An 18,985-nucleotide genomic window follows, 5' to 3' on the forward strand; every position below is an offset into this window, starting at 1 on the left:
CGTAGCTTTGCTGCTGGGTGCTGATGTTGCAATGGAACGAACAATTGACTTTCACTTCTTTGCCCTGGGGGTCTGATCCGCAGGGACTGCCATCTCCCGGTGAAAGTCACTATCCTGGAGCTGCTACCCGCTCTCCTCCCGGTGAACTAGTCCTCTGGTGGCGTGGAGGACGAAACGAAAATATGAGTAATTTTCTTGTATCTGCCACTTTGAAATTTAATCCAATAAACAAACTACCGAAACGTATTTGGACCGTTCAGCTCCTAGTTAGTGTCTGTAAACACAATATAAGCTGACGCCACGCGGGAAGATTATAAAATAGCGGTGTTAGTTTGACCAGTTCTTAGGGATTCAGCAGTTTGGTCGAATTTGGCATATTCTTGCTCTTCTGTTAGTTAGTAGCTGACTGATGACTTTAAATTTAGAACGTATAGACCCAGTAGTAGAGGTGAAATGCTGCCCCCTATTTGTTTGGAGCATGTTGCCATATCTTACACATTGCACCTTTAACTTGAAATACTCTGATCCTATCAGCCAATACTGGATAGTTAGTTACAGGTATTACTTTCCCCACATCCTTAACTAGTCATTAGTAACATTAGTACTGGGCATATGTACAAAAAAATACTCTATTCCTCATCCTCCTCTTTGGCAAAGCCACACAGAGCGAGCTATTTCTACTGTTTAATTCTGCTTCTTTCTCAGTCCCGGTCGTGGCCTTTTCCCATGAATGGGGGGTAATTTCACATTGTAACAAAATCCCCCTCTGGCTTAATAATGAGGAGACTGATGTGAAAGGGACGTGACATGTCCTGTCAAACAGTCAGGCAGCCAGGGGAGAGGCCACTGAGAGACCCAGGTATAGCCGAGAAAGGAGGGAGGAAAGGGGGCCAAAGAAGAAGAAGAGTGACAGGTCCATGTAAAACCCGGTATTGGTCACATGCAGACACATGCATACAAATAGGTATACAGGTATGACCTCAGTATATCTAATCATAAGCTGGACAACTAAGCCTCGATTTTGATGGCTTAAGGGGGTTTAGGTTAAAAAAAAAAAAACTTCATCTCTGAGAAAGCTTTTGCAACATGGCAGCTGTCTTCCCAGATAGACCCAGCCAAGTAGAAAGCAAAAGTGTGTGTGAGAAAGTCACACACAAAGACAGAGCGAGAGAGAGAATGAGCAGTTGTGTGTGTGTGTGTGTGGAGGGGCAGGTTGTTGTGTCGCTCGTCTCTAATGCAATATGTGCCTTTCAGACTAGCAGCAGCAGCAGTTGTGGCCAAGAGGAGAGGAGGAAAAGAGGAGCGGAGTGATGGACTCCCCTCCCTCCCAAGAGGTCGATGACATCAATAAGAAGCTAATAATCCTGCCTCAAGCTACCTCAGAAGGGCTTGCCAGAGCGATCCACTGCAGTCTACCCCTTCTCCTCCTCCTCATACATCTCACTCTCTACATCCCCCCCAGAAGACCACGGGTTGGGTAGGGCAGGGGGAGAGTGAGAGAAGGATGCATATAGCGAGGTGTTTGGAGGAGAGAGGGGAAAAGAGACATTTTTTGCTCTTCCTCACGTTTAGCTATCGATGAGGCCCACTAGGGATCGTCTGATATCGATTGTGCCTTCTTTTCTTTGGGGCTGTGGCGCTTGTTATGGGCGGCACGTACATGGGGGCTTTGTTGTGTGTGTTTGCGAGTGGAAATATATATGTGTGTCTTTATTTGCCTCTGGTATTGTGTCTGAAGGTATAAGGTAATTAGATGCTCGATTGTGGGGCGGGGGGAGGGGGGGGTGAACCGGTCTGCTCCCTATGGCGTGTGAGTCACCTGCGAACTGCGCACAGAGAAGACATGCACCGGATGTCAGGTAGCAAGATGTCAAGATGGAGCCCAAACAGAGCAAAACTAAATGTCTCCTAAATTACCTTACGGGGAAAATAAATCTGATATGATTCACTTTCACTGCACGAACCACTTTTCATGCAGGATGAATCATAAACACAACATGTGGCCATTAGGCTGATATCCTGCAACTTTCTTTAGATGCACACACACACGCGTATATCTCACACATCGACTTCCCCACAAGAGGAGAAAAACCATGATGTCATCTTTTTATGCCCTCTGTATTACAGTGCTCATTTCCAGTGGTCAAAGTTAACCAACTAATGCCACCTAGAGGCGATTTGCTACAACTGCCTCAGTTAAAAAGGCTTCAGGAGGACAATGGGTGTATGTACAGTATGAAAGGATTACGCCACCGCCGCATGGCATGAGATTGTATATGTGTGAAACATACTGAGCAATTAGCATTCGAGCCTCCTACACTTGCAGAACAGATTGCTCCTTTAGTACACAAGGCAGCACAACATTTACAGTGAACTTATGTCTGCAGAAGTGGTAATATGATGCCAACCGAATGTAATTAGTCTAATGATAAGTTGACAGTTTATATCCATATTGGGGCTGTCAATCGATTCAAATATTTAAGTGTGATTAAAGCATCAGTAGGCGAGATTGGAGGAAATATGATTAAAAAAAGTTATTCTTATAAAACGGTCGCTCTATTGTGACAGTAGTACATGAGACAGGTAACCTGAAAAAAATCATGTGCCTCTGTGTCCTCCGGTGCTCCTAACGACATCTGCAGGATTTCACAGACCGGAGGAAAACAAGCAGTAAGAGCTGATCTGGAGTCTGCTATCCATCTGCTGTCTATGAGAGCCGGCTGTCAATCACTCGCGAACTCCGACCAAACGGTTTCTCGTCTCAAATGTTTTCAGAATCATCTTGTAGTGCACGGTTTAGCTGTAAAATGAGAAAGGTTGTGACGCCGTCGCCATTGTGAAATCTGGTGAAGGAATGCCAAGTTCCGGTAACATGAGCAGAGCACAGCCAATAGGAACACTCTCTCAATGAAATGACCTGTGATTGGTCAAAGTCTCCCGTCACAGGTTAGATTTTTTAAAGCCTGAAAACAGAGCCATGAGGAGGTGCAGAAGTCTAGTTATCTCTCAGAACACTTGAATTACACTATGCTGAAAGGTTACTATGGATTTTTTGCCCAATGATGCCAAAAATATACTGCCTACTGCCACATTAATTGCAAGATTGTCCATAGTTAATCGCAATTAATTGTTAATTTATTGCACATTTTTTATCTGTTCAAAATGTACCTTAAAGGGAGATTTGTCAAGTATTTAATACTCTTATCAACATGAGTGGGTAAATATGCTTGCTTTATGCAAATGTATGTATATATTTATTATTGGAAATCTATTAACAACACAAAACAATGACAAATATTACCAGAAACCCTCACAGGTACTGCATTTAGCATAAAAAATATGCTCAAATCATAACATGTCACAACAGCTGTCAGTGTGTCAGTGTGCTGACTTGACTATGACTCGCCCCAAACTGCATGTGATGATCATAAAGTGGGCATGTCTGTAAAGGGGAGACTCGTGGGTACCCATAGAACCCATTTTCATTCACATATCTTGAGGTCATGGCTATGCCAGTTTTTCCTCGCCAAAATTTAGCGAAAGTCCGGAGCGTTATTTAGCTCCTTTGCGACAAGTGGATTCCTTAGGTTATCTAGTCTCATATGATGCCAGTATCTTCACTTTCGCTTTAAAACTGAGCCCGCTACAACCTAAAAATTGCAAGTTGCATTAATATGTTAAAGAAATTAGTGGCAGCCCCTGTTAACTTTGACAGCCCTAATCCATGTAAATTAATAATTCAGAAATTAAAAGAGATCCAGGCTTCAATGACATTATGTAGATTGATGTTATAATGAACTTCATTCCTGGATTTTTTTTATTATTTCTTCCATATCCAGTGGGTATGTTGATGCATCACCTCTCTTGACTTGATTCTTTTTCTTGTTTTAAAGCCACTTTCCCAGCCTCTCCTTCTACAAACACATCCACACACTCACACACACACACACACACACAGACTTCCTACCCCCCCATACTGCTTTCTCACCTCTTTGGTGACGTTGTCTTGGACCAGGTTGTAGAGGGGCACCACGCGGCTGACTTCCAGCAGCACAGGGATGGGGGAAGGCTGCTCTCCACTCCTGCTGTTACCAGCGCGGCCTCTTGCCGACACTCCCCCCATCGTGGCCTGGTGGTGGCACAGGTGGCAGCCAGCTGGACAGCTGCCCTTCTCCTCGCAGCGGATCTCCACGCCGTTCACCATGTCGTCAGACAGCAGCTGGCTCTTCTGCAGCGCCGACAGGTAGCTGATGAAGGGAACCGACTTCAGCTCACGCCGCCCGCCTCCGCCGACCCCCTGGTCTGTTGCCTCTGTAGGGGGTAGTCGGGAGAGGGAGTGAGGGAGGGTAAGGGTAGGAAGGGGGGCAGATAAAGATAGACAAAGTTAACAACAATTATTATTCACATTCCTTTTAGGAAAAGGGAGGAAAACTCTTTTCCAAATTGTAAAATAAATCCCCTCTTCCCTAACTCTCTCTCATCTCTATTTCCATAAAACAATTTAAGAATCCCGACTTGGAGTAGCAAAGAATATTCACAGTCCCTCAGTTACACAAAGTGTCCACATCTGGATTTACTTTTACTTGCTGCCAAGGAAAAGAAGAAAAAAACAACAACTAATCCCTTACTGTCATCAGCTTTCATAGACAAAGGATGAATGGGAGTGGAGGAGGAGGAGGGGTGTCACTGGCTTCTTCTCCTGAGTGTCAATTACCACTATTTGATGTTCTCACTGGAGTTGGGAGGGGGGAGTTCTTTCTCATCATTTCCTCTTTTTAGTGACAGCAACACACACCATGCGGAAAGAAGAGGCAGCGACATAAGCAGGGGAGGAGCGGAGACGAGGAGAGAATGCTACTTGGGTGTTGAGTGTTTCATTTGGAGGATACATCATCAGGCCACATGTTACAGTGGAGCAGATTTGCCATCTGTGCTGATGTGGCAGATGTGCTTCAGTGTCTATTTGCTTTACAAGGACAGGCACATGTGTGAGTGATAAGGTGTTCTTTCTAGTGACAAAAAAGTGTATTAACCCTCTGAGACCCACAACAGACCCATTTTTTAGTGGGGTAAAGGGTTTTTTGTTTAGGGAGAGATATCAGGTCAACAGTAGATGCCACATAGAAGTGGTGTACATCATCTGTTAGCTGGGAACCTGAAGATGAATTTGAGATGCAGCTCAGCACTGTGTGTCAAATTGTTCTAGTCATAAATCAGAAATAAACATGAATTAATAAATTAATTCAAATAAATTGTGAAAGTGTATAAGAGCGTAGAACATGATGATAGAAGTTTGTGATGGTCATCCCCATGCTCTACTATGTCTCATAAGCTGTTGCAGCAATTTTTGGGGTTGATACCATTTGTTACACAGATTTGGTGCAACATTTAACCATTTTTTACTACTCGAGAATTGATAAAAATGATCAATAATCCCCTCAAAAATACCACATTAAGACACCAAGACCTTGAGGAACACCACAGAAAAAGCCATGCTGTGATTTGGTATCAAAAGCTTTTGACATTTGTAGATTTCTGCAAAACTTGCATTTTTTGGTCAATCAAGCTAGGAAAGCTATCCATCCTCTGAATGCTCTAGGTCTTTAGTTTGTGGCTGTAAAGTTTCATGAGGCTGTGATTATCTTAGAGGTCACCACAGGTCATTTTATACAGTGAGGTCACGTTTAAAAAAATGGCCTCCCTACAATGATATGGCTACTATGGGGACTAACATCATCACACATGAATACAGTCGGGTTCATTGCATCCACAAGAGACTCAGCTTTACAGTCACATCCAAAGTATTCAATTCCAACACTGTTTAGGGACCCCAGTATGCAGAAATATTCAAATACACCATTTTAGAATAGGTGAAAGTAACACATTTATAAGGCATGAAAAAACTGCATGTGATTATCATAAAGTGGGCATGTCTGTAAAGGGGAGGTCGTGGATATCCATAGAACCCATTTTTTTTATCACATATTTTGAGGTCAGAGGTCAAGGAACATGACATGGTTGTTAGCTTATGTTTTATAGTTTCATATGATATCTGTACCTTCACTCTAGCTCTAAAACTGAACATGCTACAGCCTCTGAAAGACAGTAAAGTTGGTCAGGATCGCGGGTCTCGGAGGGTTAAAGTTGGAATTACTGGCTTATGATGCAGCTTATGAGACATGATTCATCATCAGTCACTGCAAACCACAATGCATGAGAAATGTATATCTGCAAATGTATAATGTCACTCATCAACCCCTTGATATTGGGCATAAAAACACTGAATATGTATAATACTTATAGGCGTAGGTTGTCAGAGTATTGAGTAACCTACACCCAATGCAGATTAATGAGGCTGTTTTGTCCTGATGAAAAAAAGAGCATCGGACCCTGACACGAGACTATAAACACACAAATGTGCAAATGTTTAAGTTACAATCACACAACCCCATTTACGTACATACAGAGGGACATCGACGGATGGAGGAGATTACTAATGCATACAGTATTACATAAGCGCACATATGCACGCACGCAAAACAGACCGAGAAAAAAACAAGAAGGGAAACCCCAAACCAGAAGGAAAAGCCCTGCCATTATTCAAGGTGGGGTAATTGGGACCAATTAGGGTTAATATTTTAAATGACTTATTTCCTGTTTTCCCCTTTTAATGACAGTGAAATCCTTCAAACTATTACCAGTGGCAAAAAGACAACATACAGTGCATGAACCCGAATGTGTTTGTGTGTGAGAGATGGAGCGAGACACGTCTAAATTGTGTCTGCATGTATAATTTCACTTGGACTCCTGTAACATCAACAGTGTTAAATAAGTTAACCCCGAGACATGAAAAGGGCGTGTAAACTTCCAGCCCTTCATTTGTCAAACACAAACACATGCCGACACATGTGCTTCACCAGCCGGCATGTAACAGCTCCGAGAAAAACAGAACACGGGTGGGGACGTTTTCAAAAAGACTTACTTTCCAGCCAATATTTGCAGGACAAAAATCGCGGGTTAGTTAAGCAAAACAACTGTGCATTCTGCATAAAAGCAACATATTTGGCACAGATGTAGGTTTACATGTTATGAAAAGATTTAGATATCGGGGCGCTACTAATTTGGGGCCTGAGGGCCGTGGCGGACATTTTTCAAAATGGCCACCGAACAGGCGCTCTATATTCCAAAGTGTTGCAGAAAAATGATTTTATGACTCTTGCTGATTTCCAAGTTGTGTTCAAGCTGATCAGATCAGATGTCAGAAGAACACAGACATGTTTTTTGTTCCCCTCTTTATTTTTTAAGGGTACTTTTTAAAAGCTTTTAACCTGAGAAAAACTTGAAAATCAAATAAAAGGACCATGGTCACTTCAGGGTCAAACTTCAGGGTCAAACATTACGCCTTTAAAACAGCACAATCATCAGCTTCCATTGGCACATGTATCTTTTCATTTCATTCTGAAGAAGAGCATCTGCTCGAAACGTCGCTAACTAAGATGTGCCAATAAATTGCACTTAAAGGGAGTGACAGTGTGTTGAACTTCTTTTACATTTTTCATAAAAGCCTAATAAAATAATGAATTGACTTTAATAATCAACATGTGCATTGAATGTCGCCAAAGCATTTCCATGCTTTAGCAAATGTAAAGTTTTGTCCATTGTAATGGGTGAAAATAAAGAGGAAATTAAAGTTGCTTTAGCATAACTGACTTTTTTTTGGCAGAGCAACTTGTAACTTACTATAACAAGTGCATAATACTGGCTAGAAATGCAACATTATGAGAAGAACCAGAAGCAAATAATAATAGGCTAATAGGCTAGATTATTATAATATTATATTTTTAAATGCAAACTGCACGTCAGGTCACTGAATCTTCGAAATCCCTCCAGAAGGACATGACCCTTATGTCCTCAATTGTAGCTATGACCCAGGTGTGTGTGTGTGTGTGTGAGAGAGCTGAGTCTGTACATACATTTACTTATTTATGTATGTCTCTGCAGCTTACTCCCTGTGTGCGTCTGCGAGACACTGGCAAGCAGTTGAAAGGGTGGGTGGTAACTTCATGTGCAACAGTATGTAAACAGGCTCAAGGGGTGGCCCAAGAGCCCAATTACATGCATTTCTTGAGGCAACACAGACACAGAAAAGAGCTGTCGTCACCACGCCAGCTCTCACAATAAAGCCCTGTGACTCAGGTTGGCTGTGGCTAGCCAGGCTAATTCACTCCCCCCCCCCCCACTCCTTTAACTCAATACAACTGTTTACATCTATGGAAACATATGCATCTGATGACAGGTTTGGCACTGTTACGTATTGGCGGAGAACACAGCCAGGAGAAAACATAGCCGAGGTAATGTGATTGTCAGAGTTAGCTGACATTAATAGTGCACAGTGGATTTCTACCTGCGCAATCTTGTTTCTCCTTTAGCTTTTATAATTACTTTTACAACTTCTTCTTGTTTTCTTTGAGACTCTTAAGTGTCTTGTTTTGAGACTAGTAGCTAACAATTCCCATCTGGGATCACTAAAATACTGTCTGTTTGTTTGTGTTTGTGCAATGTGTAGTTTTACTGTCATCTGACCAATGATCTTCACCCTTCATGAGGATGAATTAAATAGGACCACATGTATTTTTTTGTGCAGTTTAAAAGGAGTGGCCCTTCGTTGACATCTCTTTGCTGTGTGGAATGAATGTGATGCTTATGCAACACTTGCCTGTCATCAAACATAGCGAGGAGATAAATGGAGTGAATTTCCTCGCCATTGATCTTGCACTGCCTTTGTTAATTAAAATGTCTTTGTAGACTGGTTGCGGTATAATTACTCATGAGGGACACATCCCCTCTGGCCAGGGTTATGTTGCCCGGGCAACAACAGCAAAGGTGTCATATCTTCCGTAGCGATTTAATACAGATGTTGTTAGAAGTGGTTACTGTTGGCACTGTCGTGTTTGCTTTATTAAAACAGCTGCTAGTGCTACATGTACCACAGTCCTCTGATTTTAACACACCCTTGTTATCTACAGTAGCTCATATTCCCTATTAATTTTACAGTCTTACACAATATTCGATAGCAAGTGACACATGCTAATAAAATGTGCACGTGTCACCATTCCAATTGTTATATCTTGATATGTCAACTATTTGAACAGCAGTTACTCTACAATGATCTGTTCATTGCAGGCCAAAATACAATAACATTGATTAAATATGTTAAATGACAATCAAAATATATATTCCACATTTTTTTAGAACCTATTTGTTGTGCTTTCTTAGATGGTCCTAATTCCCACATTCACTCTTCCTCACTTTGTGTGCAGAGGTGTTGCATGTGCATCTTCTCGAAGACCTATTCTGACATCTAGTGGTCTCTTTTTAGAATTACTGGCTCGTGTCTAAAAATTTAAAAAATGTCACCACATCTGGACGTTTTCAGATGCAGTTGTAGCCTGTGGGCAGTAGCTACTTCAGGTTCTCTCTGTAAGACTTAATTTCTCAGTTACAGGTCTGTTTACTTGTTCACTAAAAGTTCGCCAATTTTATATGTTTGTTCTTTAAAGCAGTGGTTCCCAAACCTCCTTCACATCAAGGACCCCTAAACTGACACAAATATGACCACAGACCCCCATTTGATTTGTCCCAGGGTCCCCCATCTGTTAGGATTTTTTGTTTTTTGATGTTTTATTACAGAAAGTGTATGGAACCCATGACCAAAATAGTCATATATTTTGTCTTTGTGTTACTTATGGATGGCATTATAGTGAACAAAAAAAAAAATCCCTTTTTGATGGGGACCCCCTGGAACCCCTTCAAGGACCCCTGGGGGGGTCCCTGGACTCTACTTTGAAAACTAACTACTACTTTTAAGGATGAACTGGTACAATTTTCCTGCTGAAAAACTAAAAAGACCACTGTCATTTCAGGATTTTAAAGTTCAAGTTACATTATAAGTCAGAAGTTATAGTATATTTAATTTAATTTAACTGTTTTGCTGGGATAATTATTTAAAGTAGATATTGTGTATGAATGAATCAATAATAATAATAATAAATTGGATTTATATAGCGCCTTTCAGAAACCCAAGGACGCTTTACAAAGTGGGCACACAAAATCATACTAATAAATAACACAGAGGAGAAACTATAGCTAAGTAATTAAAAGAGTGATGTGTAGGAAGAGTCAGCAAGAATCAATACTAAATAAATACATAATAAACAAAAAAAAACAGACTTTGATTGACAAACTCTTTTGCCCCCTGTTCTGCGTGAATATGAGACTGTTGGGAATGCTGGAAGTCAAATATGAGAAATTTCCCATGAACTGCATCAGCACCAGTACAGTGAATGTAGCCTGTGAGCAAGCCCACACACAGCAGCCAATCAAAACACACGTCAGGCTCAGAGCGCTGTGCGTATGACGTTTCACTGCGTACGTGTGACGTCGTCACGTCAACACTGCAGTCTCTCTCACTAGCAGCTGCAGCAGCAGGAGAACCACAGCACACCCATCCACACCTCTCAACTTCACACCAGCTAGCACCGAAGAAAAGGTAACGTTTTTAGACAGGAAATGTCAAAAGAGACACATTACGAGGATGATATCTGATTTCCGGATGCACGTTCATCACAAGCAGCCCCGTGATAACGTTGAATAACATTGTCGCGGTGTGTTCAAGGGACAGCGTTTGTTGTTTTGTGGAGAGGCCTCACATTTACTGGTCTAAATTGAGAGAAGTATCAATGCAACTCGTTTTGTAAATCCTGGACTGCAAGGTCAAGTTATTTATAAGCATCAAGAGAGCACGATCGTGGCCTTAGAGAGGCTATAACCTGGTAGTTAGCTGGATTATTACATTGCTTCTACAGTAATTATGGCGAGGAACGATCATGTGTCAAACAATTAGCTCCCCTGCTGTTATAACCACTGCAGACAATACATTATACATTATACACTTTAGCAGCAAAAGTAGTCAGTTGTAAGTAATGTTAGCTCCACATCCTGTTGACTAACAATAGATAAGTGAATGTTTTCCTGTTTATTGTTTATTTGTTTTGCACAATTTAAGACTATACAACATAACAAAATAAATAAATGAATAATATAAAGTGCAGGAAGAGGCAAAAAAAACCACTGGGCTTATCTGAAGCCTCCACCTAGAGACTAGAAATAACATGACTACATAATAGTGATAACAAAACAATTAGGACAAGATCTATCTATCTATCTATCTATCTATCTATCTATCTATCTATCTATCTATATATAATAACAACAATAACAATACAGTAAATATATAAAGAAAGACAAGTGTGTGTGTGTATGGTTAGTGTTTGTGAGGAGGATATTGATTTAAATATCTATATAGAGTTCTTCAAACAACATTGTAAACTGGTGCTCTGTTTAACTGGTGCTCACACAATAAGTCATTTTACCATAATATTTAAGGTTATAACGTTACACTGCGACAACTAGCTACTTTAAAGCAGTGGAGAGCTAGCTTGCTGTGCTAGTTATGTAAAGCTGCTAGCCACATACTTATTCATTTGCTAGCAAATAACCTGCAAACTAGCCCACTAACAATAGGTGTGTGGCAATGCTTTACTGTGTTATTTATTGTCGCAGTGACTGCGTCAGACTTATTGTGCAATTTGAGTATCAATTTCTCTATGCTACAAAATACAGCTGCATGCAATATAATACACAAACTGTGAGGCATCAGAAATTGAACATAATACATAGTCATTTCCTCAATAAAAGTTAGTGGCATTGTGTTTTACTGTCACACAGAATGATTAACTATTACAATCTTTTGTTTTTTCTCACTCAAGGAAAGCACCATAATGGAGGCAGCATCTCCCCCTTTGGATCCAGATCTAATAAGGGAGGTTCTTGAATGCCCCATCTGCCTGGAGACCTACAGCCAGGATCAGTTGAGACCCAAACTCCTGCAGTGTGGCCACACGGTGTGCCGGCAGTGTCTGGAGAAGCTGTTGGCGAATACTATAAATGGCGTGCGCTGCCCCTTCTGTAGCAAGGTGTCCCGTATGAGCAGCATCTCTCAGCTGGCCGATAATCTCACTGTGCTAAAGATCTTAGATTGCACTATATCCTGCAGTGCTGCTGCTGCCGCCCTGATGTGCAAGTCCTGCTGCAACCGCCTACCACGCCAGTACTGCCATGATTGTGCCACGGTCCTCTGCGAGCTCTGTAAAGGGGAGGGCCACCTGCATGAAGGCCATTCGGTCCAGCCGATCAGGGTGGCTGCCGAGCAGCGTCGTAAAGAACTGGGCGGCAAGATGACTTCCCTGCGTGATGTTATGGGCGAAATTCAGAAGAAAAAGACAGCTATTGATAACATTTCCAAGACCTTGAGATTAAAGTATCAGGCGGTGCAGCAGGACTATACTTCAGCTGAGCTGCGTCTTCAAGAGGAACTCGGCAGGTCTCGAAGGACGTTCACGGCTTCCATGGCAGAAGTGGAGAAGCTGAACGGGCATGTCCTGGAGGAGCAGACGTATCTCCTCAGCATTGCAGAGGTAAAAGTGGTGTCGCGCTGCGATTACCTGACAATGCTGGTGAGGCAGAGTGACATCGCTTTGCTAAAGGATGATGGCGAAGGCGATGATGATGAAGAGCTGGATTGGAGGAGCAGTTTACCCGCCATGTTTCAGCTGCAAGAGCCAGAGCTGGTCAGAACAGAGCACACTAAACCTGTAGAAGTGGGCCATGTGACCACAAATACTTACACCGTGAACACAGAGGATGAGGAGAGTGGGTTGGAGATCGCACTTGAGGGTGATGTAACGAGTGTGACCGGGGCGATGGGGGCTACAGGTGGTGGAAGGGGGTCTCCAGCGGATCTTTACCGAGACATTGACATGGTTGCGGCTGTAGAGGAGGCGGTGTGTAGTTCACCGGGCAGCTTTAAGTCAAAGTCCCTGGATGCAGGTGGGGGATCGCCTGGAGGAGCCGGGGCAAGCGCGGGGCTGCCGGTCTGCCAGTTTGTGAAGAAGATGGGCTGCAAGGGAACTCTACCCGGCATGTTCAATTTACCAGTCAGCATCTGCGTAACGGCACAAGGCGAGGTCCTGGTGGCTGACCGCGGCAACTACCGCATCCAGATCTTCAATCGCAAAGGTTTCCAGCGCGAAATCCGCCGCAACGCCAGTAGCATCGACAACTTCGTCCTGAGCTTCCTTGGGGCCGATCTGCCTAACCTCATCCCCTTATCCATCGCCGTCACATCTCAAGGCCTGATTGGGGTCACCGACAACTACGATAACTCGGTTAAAGTCTACACTATGGACGGACACTGCGTGGCTTGCCATAAGAACCAGCTGATTAAACCCTGGGGCATTACCGCCATGCCATCGGGTCAGTTTGTGGTGTCGGATGTGGAAGGTGGCAAGCTTTGGTGTCTAGCAGTGGACCGCAACGTAGGCGTGGTGAGCTACAACCGACTGTGCTCTGCCGTGCGGCCAAAGTTTGTGACATGTGATGCAGCTGGAACGGTCTACTTCACCCAGGGCCTCGCCCTGAACTTTGAGAAACGTCACAATGAGCCCCACCTGGAAGGCGGCTTCTCCATTGGCTCGGTGGACACGGACGGCCAGCTGGGCAAGCAGCTCAGCCACTTCTTCTCAGAGACGGAGGACTTCCGCTGTATCACTGGCATGTGCGTGGACGCCAACGGGGATTTGCTGGTAACGGACAGCGGCAGGAAAGAAATCCTCCAGTTTCCCAAAGAGGGTGGATTCAAAGTTCTCATCCAGGAGGGGCTGACGTGCCCCGTAGGAGTGGCCACCACCCAGAAAGGACAGCTGCTTGTGCTGGATTGTTGGGACCACTGTGTCAAAGTCTACACATACATTCAGAGGAGGCACTCCTCCACTTCCTAGAGGAACAATCCAGTCTATCGGCACATGAGCATAAGAGGTTTAGTAGGTATGTTTTAGAGGGTCGGTGTGTATGGAAGTTTGAAAAAAAGGTAGAATCACACTGTTATCTGTCACTTTACTTTGGCTGCAGTCCAAACAAGTCTCACTCCAGCTTTCATTGGGTTATGAAATTAATGTTTTAATTAGTTTGGTTCAGATTAAAACCCACCAGAGTTTTGATTTAATATCTCAAATTAAAAATCCGCTACTTAAGTTGCCTCTTACCGCATTATTTGATCATTTAAAACAGATCACGCAACATTTTTTCAACATCAAATAATACTGGCACAAGTTGTCACATAAAAAATAAGCGAAAGAAGCCATTGATGTCGAAGCTAATGCCGGCACAAAGTGCAGATGATTTCTCTTCTTCTGTCACACTGCTATATCCACCATTCAGCCTGACTGTGTGTGTGTGATGCATGGCTTTCACTGATCTGGCTCGACTTTGCAAAAAGAGAAACGGGGAGGAAGACGAGCTGAAAATGAACACATGTATTTACGTGAGAAATAAATCGTACCAAAGGCTTTTGGCCTGTGAAGCACTTTATTATTGACACGACACTGTTTCCTATTCCTAGTGGTAGGGTTTTAATAGCACAGACTGACATTGATGTTGCTGAACGCAGCTTTAAAAAGTTAACTGTGCAGTTAGCTAATGGTAAAATGGTAAACAAGTATTGGCGCTTGTTGAATTGCATTCAGTAACATTCAGGGAACATTAAGTGTAGGATATTAAGAAGAGGGTTGAACAATAAAATCACAACACGATGGGAAATATTTACTGGGGTTCTGTGGGTTAAAGTTTATCCGAGGGTAGCTGAGTTAATGCAATCAGAATTAGGGTTCCTGATGTTTAACTTGTAGACCACATTATTATTATCATTTGGTCCAGGTAGTTATTAATACTGCCTGGCTAGCCTGTGTGCTGTGGATTTTGGAGCAGCACATCAGCTTAAATGACTTTTTCAGTAACTAAAATCTACGGTCTGCTCTACAAGCCCTATTCTCTTTTGTATGTTCTTTTATTCAGCCCTCTCCTTGTGACTTCTCAGCCACGGCCTCACTTTTCTCACTATAGGAGTCAGGTTGAGGTAACCATCTGCAAGATAACATCATTGCCATCTGCTCCGGATTAGGTCTGCACAATTAAATTTATCGAAATCGCAATTACTGCAATTTTCAAAATCGCAAAATGAGGAAGAAATTGCAATATTTGTTAAAGGCAAAATGTGTTTTAAAAAATACTATTTTAAATGAAATATTGTGATGCCGCAGAGTTGTCCTGGCTTACAAATCATAGACTTAAGAAAACATCTTTGTTTGATACAGATGCCGGCGAAAATTTCACCATAATCATTTGTATTATGTTTCTCAATGAAAATGAGAATAATGATTATAATACTCTTTAATATCACAAATCACAATATCAGTCAAAATAACCGCAATTATTACATATTTTTTCAAACTGGTGCAGCCCTACTCTGGATCCTATTGTAGCTGTTCTGCTCAGTCATACATCTCACTACAACTTCAGGCCTCTACATCCCCCTTTTTATTTAACCTGCACCATTAAAGTTTAGTCTACTTTTAGTCCTACTTTTCTGAGTGTCCATTATGATAAGAGTAGCAAAGGTTTCTAGATGACCTTTGTAACCTGGGAGGCTCTTAAAATTTCAAGGCTTTCTATTCCTTATGGGCTTACCCTTTAGCGACATCATACAATCTATACGTTACTTGCTGTTGCAGTGCCAGTACAGCCGACACTAAATAGCTCCAGCACCCAGACCACGTAAATTGCAAAGGTGCAGCAGGTATTTACAACTCAAATTAATGTTTACAAACTTGGTTCAAACCTGAGGATTAGTCCTTCCGGAGAACTTATTCCATGCAATTGTTTCCTCACGCCTGGGGCCTGTGGTTATACACAATCTTTTTTCGGGATCACTGGCAGGAGTGTTCAGAATAGCGCTGTTAGGATAATGACGAGCGAAAACTCACACCAAACCTGGCTTTGTTGCACTGGGATGTTGGTTCCTGCGTTGCTATGTCTCCCCTCAGGTTTTTATTCAACATTAGACAGCTTGCAAAGTTCTCCAGTGTTGGCAGACGTGGTAAAGACAACAGCCATATGCAGTGTTTTTGGAAGTTAGCGGTAGCAACATTACATCTATATCCGCATGCATTTCATTTATTATTTTTATCATGTAGCTTTAACTGAATTCCTGTGAAGCATTAGAAAGGTGATGCTTTCAGGTAAAATAAGAATAAAAGACACCTTTTAATTCAAATATTTAGTGGCCTAAATGTGGGGAATCAAGTTAATCATTGAAACCCGTCCATGTGCGTAACATATTCTATGTTCATAAAGTCGTAGTAAATTGTTAATATGCCTTCCCGCCAATATGTATCTTCCAGTCCAGGTGTGCTCATAAGAGCATATCACACACTGACTCAGTTTCAGCCTTACAAATGAATTATTTCACAAAGCTGACCTTAACTCTGCACCTGGAGCCCTATTAACATGCAAATATACATATCTGAGAATCAATCTGTATCGTAAACAATAAGTGTTTTTAATATTTCTACTTAAGCAAAGCGATAAGGTAGAAAAAAAAAATAGAATTGAATTCAAGCATCAGTTGATTTAGTCATTTCCTGAGTGCTTTTTTTATTTTACATGCTGTATTTGTTTTATTCTTAGGCCATGTTAAACTTCACCACTAAACTAATAGATTGTCATTCTCAGCTGCATGTCAACCTTGCCATAAGAAAAAAAAACATTTTCCTCAGTGCTTTCACTTTATTCACTAGAAGTAGTTATCACTAGAGAATATTCAAACTTTAGCAGTACAGAAAAAAATGCATAAAATGCTAGAAAAATCAAGTGTCCTTGTGTCAGTGTGCTGAACGTCTCACATTATTTGTTTTATTCTATGTCATTGGAAAGAAGTTATTTCCTTGCATAATTCTTCATAGTTAATTCATTTATACCATCAGATGGTAATACCGCAATATGTCCATGAACCAAACTCCCGTGTGTTTAAAGGTGTTTCTGTCCTTCGGAGGCTGTGGATTTTACAATGTGTTGAACACAGTGCGGACATCTCTGTGTAGTCAAATTCATGTTTGTATTGTTGATTATCTGAGTGCAATAAACATTTATGAAACAACTAAAATATAATTTTTCTTTTTCTTCACACCCATTCTAACATCTGTGTTCTCGTTTATCAAATATGTTTATTCATCCAATTTTCTGTGTGACCGCAGTCGAAGCAAACCTCTTTTGTTGCCATAATTGGCTGGCTGTCGAGTTCCATTTAAACATATTTTGATTTATGCTGTGAGTAGCGGTGGGCGATAAGGACAAAACAAATAATGATAGAATAATGTAGGCTTTTGAAATCCAATGATGAGTGTAATTTTCAGGAGCAGGAAGCTCACTTTATAGCCTTGTCATGTCTTGAAGCCAGTGGTGGAAGAAGTATTCATTATCCTTTACTACAATATATAGACCATTACAAATAAAAGCACAGAAGTATTACCAGCAATATGTACTTAATCGTATCAAAAATAAAAGTATTCACGCAGCAAGATGGTCCCTGGCAAATATTATATATGATTATATTATTGGAATAATATTGTGTAATCAACATGTAAGCATTGTAATGTAGTGGATACAATTGTATCCACTTTATCTATAGTTGGATAGTTTAATACAATGTGTCTTTTTTTTAAGAGAATCATATGTTTTGTATGTGAATTCTTAATCTCTTAAAGGTCCCATATTGTAAAAAGTGAGATTTTCATGTCTTTTATATTATAAAGCAGGTTTAAGTGCTATATAAATACGGTGAAAGGATCGAAACGCTTAATCCACAGAGAAACACACACAACCCGTATTCAGAAACTGAGCTTTTGAAACAAGCCGTCAGGATTTCTGTCCATTTGTGATGTCACAAATCTACAATATTTACACCATTTCACAGTTTTAAACGTAAATATTCTAAATGGGTCCCAGTTTATTCCCTGTTGCAGTGTATGGGAATGACATCAGCTGACAGGAAGTAAACATGGACCCAAGCTGTTGCCTAGTAACGCAATTCAATTCCATTGAAATGTACTAAAACCGAGCGTTTCCGACAGAGGGTAAATACAGCTATATCCAAGCAGACAGTACGAGGAAAATAAAGGTTTTTTTAAACATTAAAGCATATAAACATGTTCTGGGAGAAACCCAAAATACAGGTATGAACCTGAAAATGAGCATGACATGTCCCATTTAAGTAACTAGCAGCTAAATATATATAGACAGCACAATACCCTCCGTAAGTGCAACAAATGCAACAAATTTGTTATTGTTCTCCTGTTTTATATATATATTATATATATATATATTATATATATATATTTTTTTTCATTCTTTTTTTTCCTTCCTGTCTTTTCATCTCCAGCATTTCTTGTTTTGGAAATAGTATTCTTTTCTTTCTTTAAGATATTTAAAAAATATTTATGTCTGTAAATTGTAAAACAGCGGCCTTTCATTTCAATGTTAGGTGGGTTCCTTTTACAAGACCTCAGGTTTTTTTTTCAACCCACCTATGCATTTATTTATGGCATTGTATATCTCTTGTTTTATTTTCTTATATGTAAAAAATTAAAAAAATAAGTAAAAAGGAATAATTTTTTTTGGGATATAATCAAGTAATGCACAGGTAGCTCAAAGTTGTAAACTCAATGAATTACTTCCCACCACTGCTTGAAGTGTATAACTGAAAACATAATTTTTTTCCAGGTTGACTGATGTGTCTCAGTCCGGATGAATGCTCATCATTAAAACCACCTAGTGTGGAGTTTGGTTGAAATTAAATCGCATTCCTCTGTGGCACATGGATCCTCTCCCTGCCTTAAAGCATGATGGCATTTAAAACAGATTTACTCGTTTTAAGGGGGTGTGGGTGTTCAACGCTGGTCCCTCTTCGACCGCAAATCATTTTTTTTAAGGTATGTAACAGCATTTAATTTACAACCCAGGTGCCAATCAACTG

General features: G+C 41.2%; 2 protein-coding genes across 3 annotated transcripts in view; one reads left to right on the forward strand and one right to left on the reverse strand.

The window, feature by feature from the left end:
- LOC119478316 (astrotactin-2-like) overlaps positions 1–18,985 on the reverse strand; it is a 624,157-nt gene that overhangs the window by 67,134 nt on the left and 538,038 nt on the right. For both annotated transcript variants that reach the window (XM_037752984.1, XM_037752983.1), the window contains exon 17: positions 3,989–4,311. In XM_037752984.1, the coding sequence (XP_037608912.1) occupies positions 3,989–4,311 (323 nt within the window). The remainder of the gene's footprint in view (positions 1–3,988; positions 4,312–18,985) is intronic.
- On the forward strand, positions 10,422–17,116 carry trim32 (tripartite motif containing 32). The gene is made up of 2 exons (XM_037752985.1): positions 10,422–10,549; positions 11,829–17,116. Exon 2 carries the CDS (start codon positions 11,841–11,843, stop codon positions 13,896–13,898), a length of 2,058 nt encoding a protein of 685 aa, XP_037608913.1. The 5' UTR covers positions 10,422–10,549; positions 11,829–11,840; the 3' UTR covers positions 13,899–17,116.

This window comes from Sebastes umbrosus, chromosome 19, assembly GCF_015220745.1.
Source record: "Sebastes umbrosus isolate fSebUmb1 chromosome 19, fSebUmb1.pri, whole genome shotgun sequence".
In the NCBI taxonomy this organism is placed as follows: Eukaryota; Metazoa; Chordata; class Actinopteri; order Perciformes; family Sebastidae; genus Sebastes; species Sebastes umbrosus.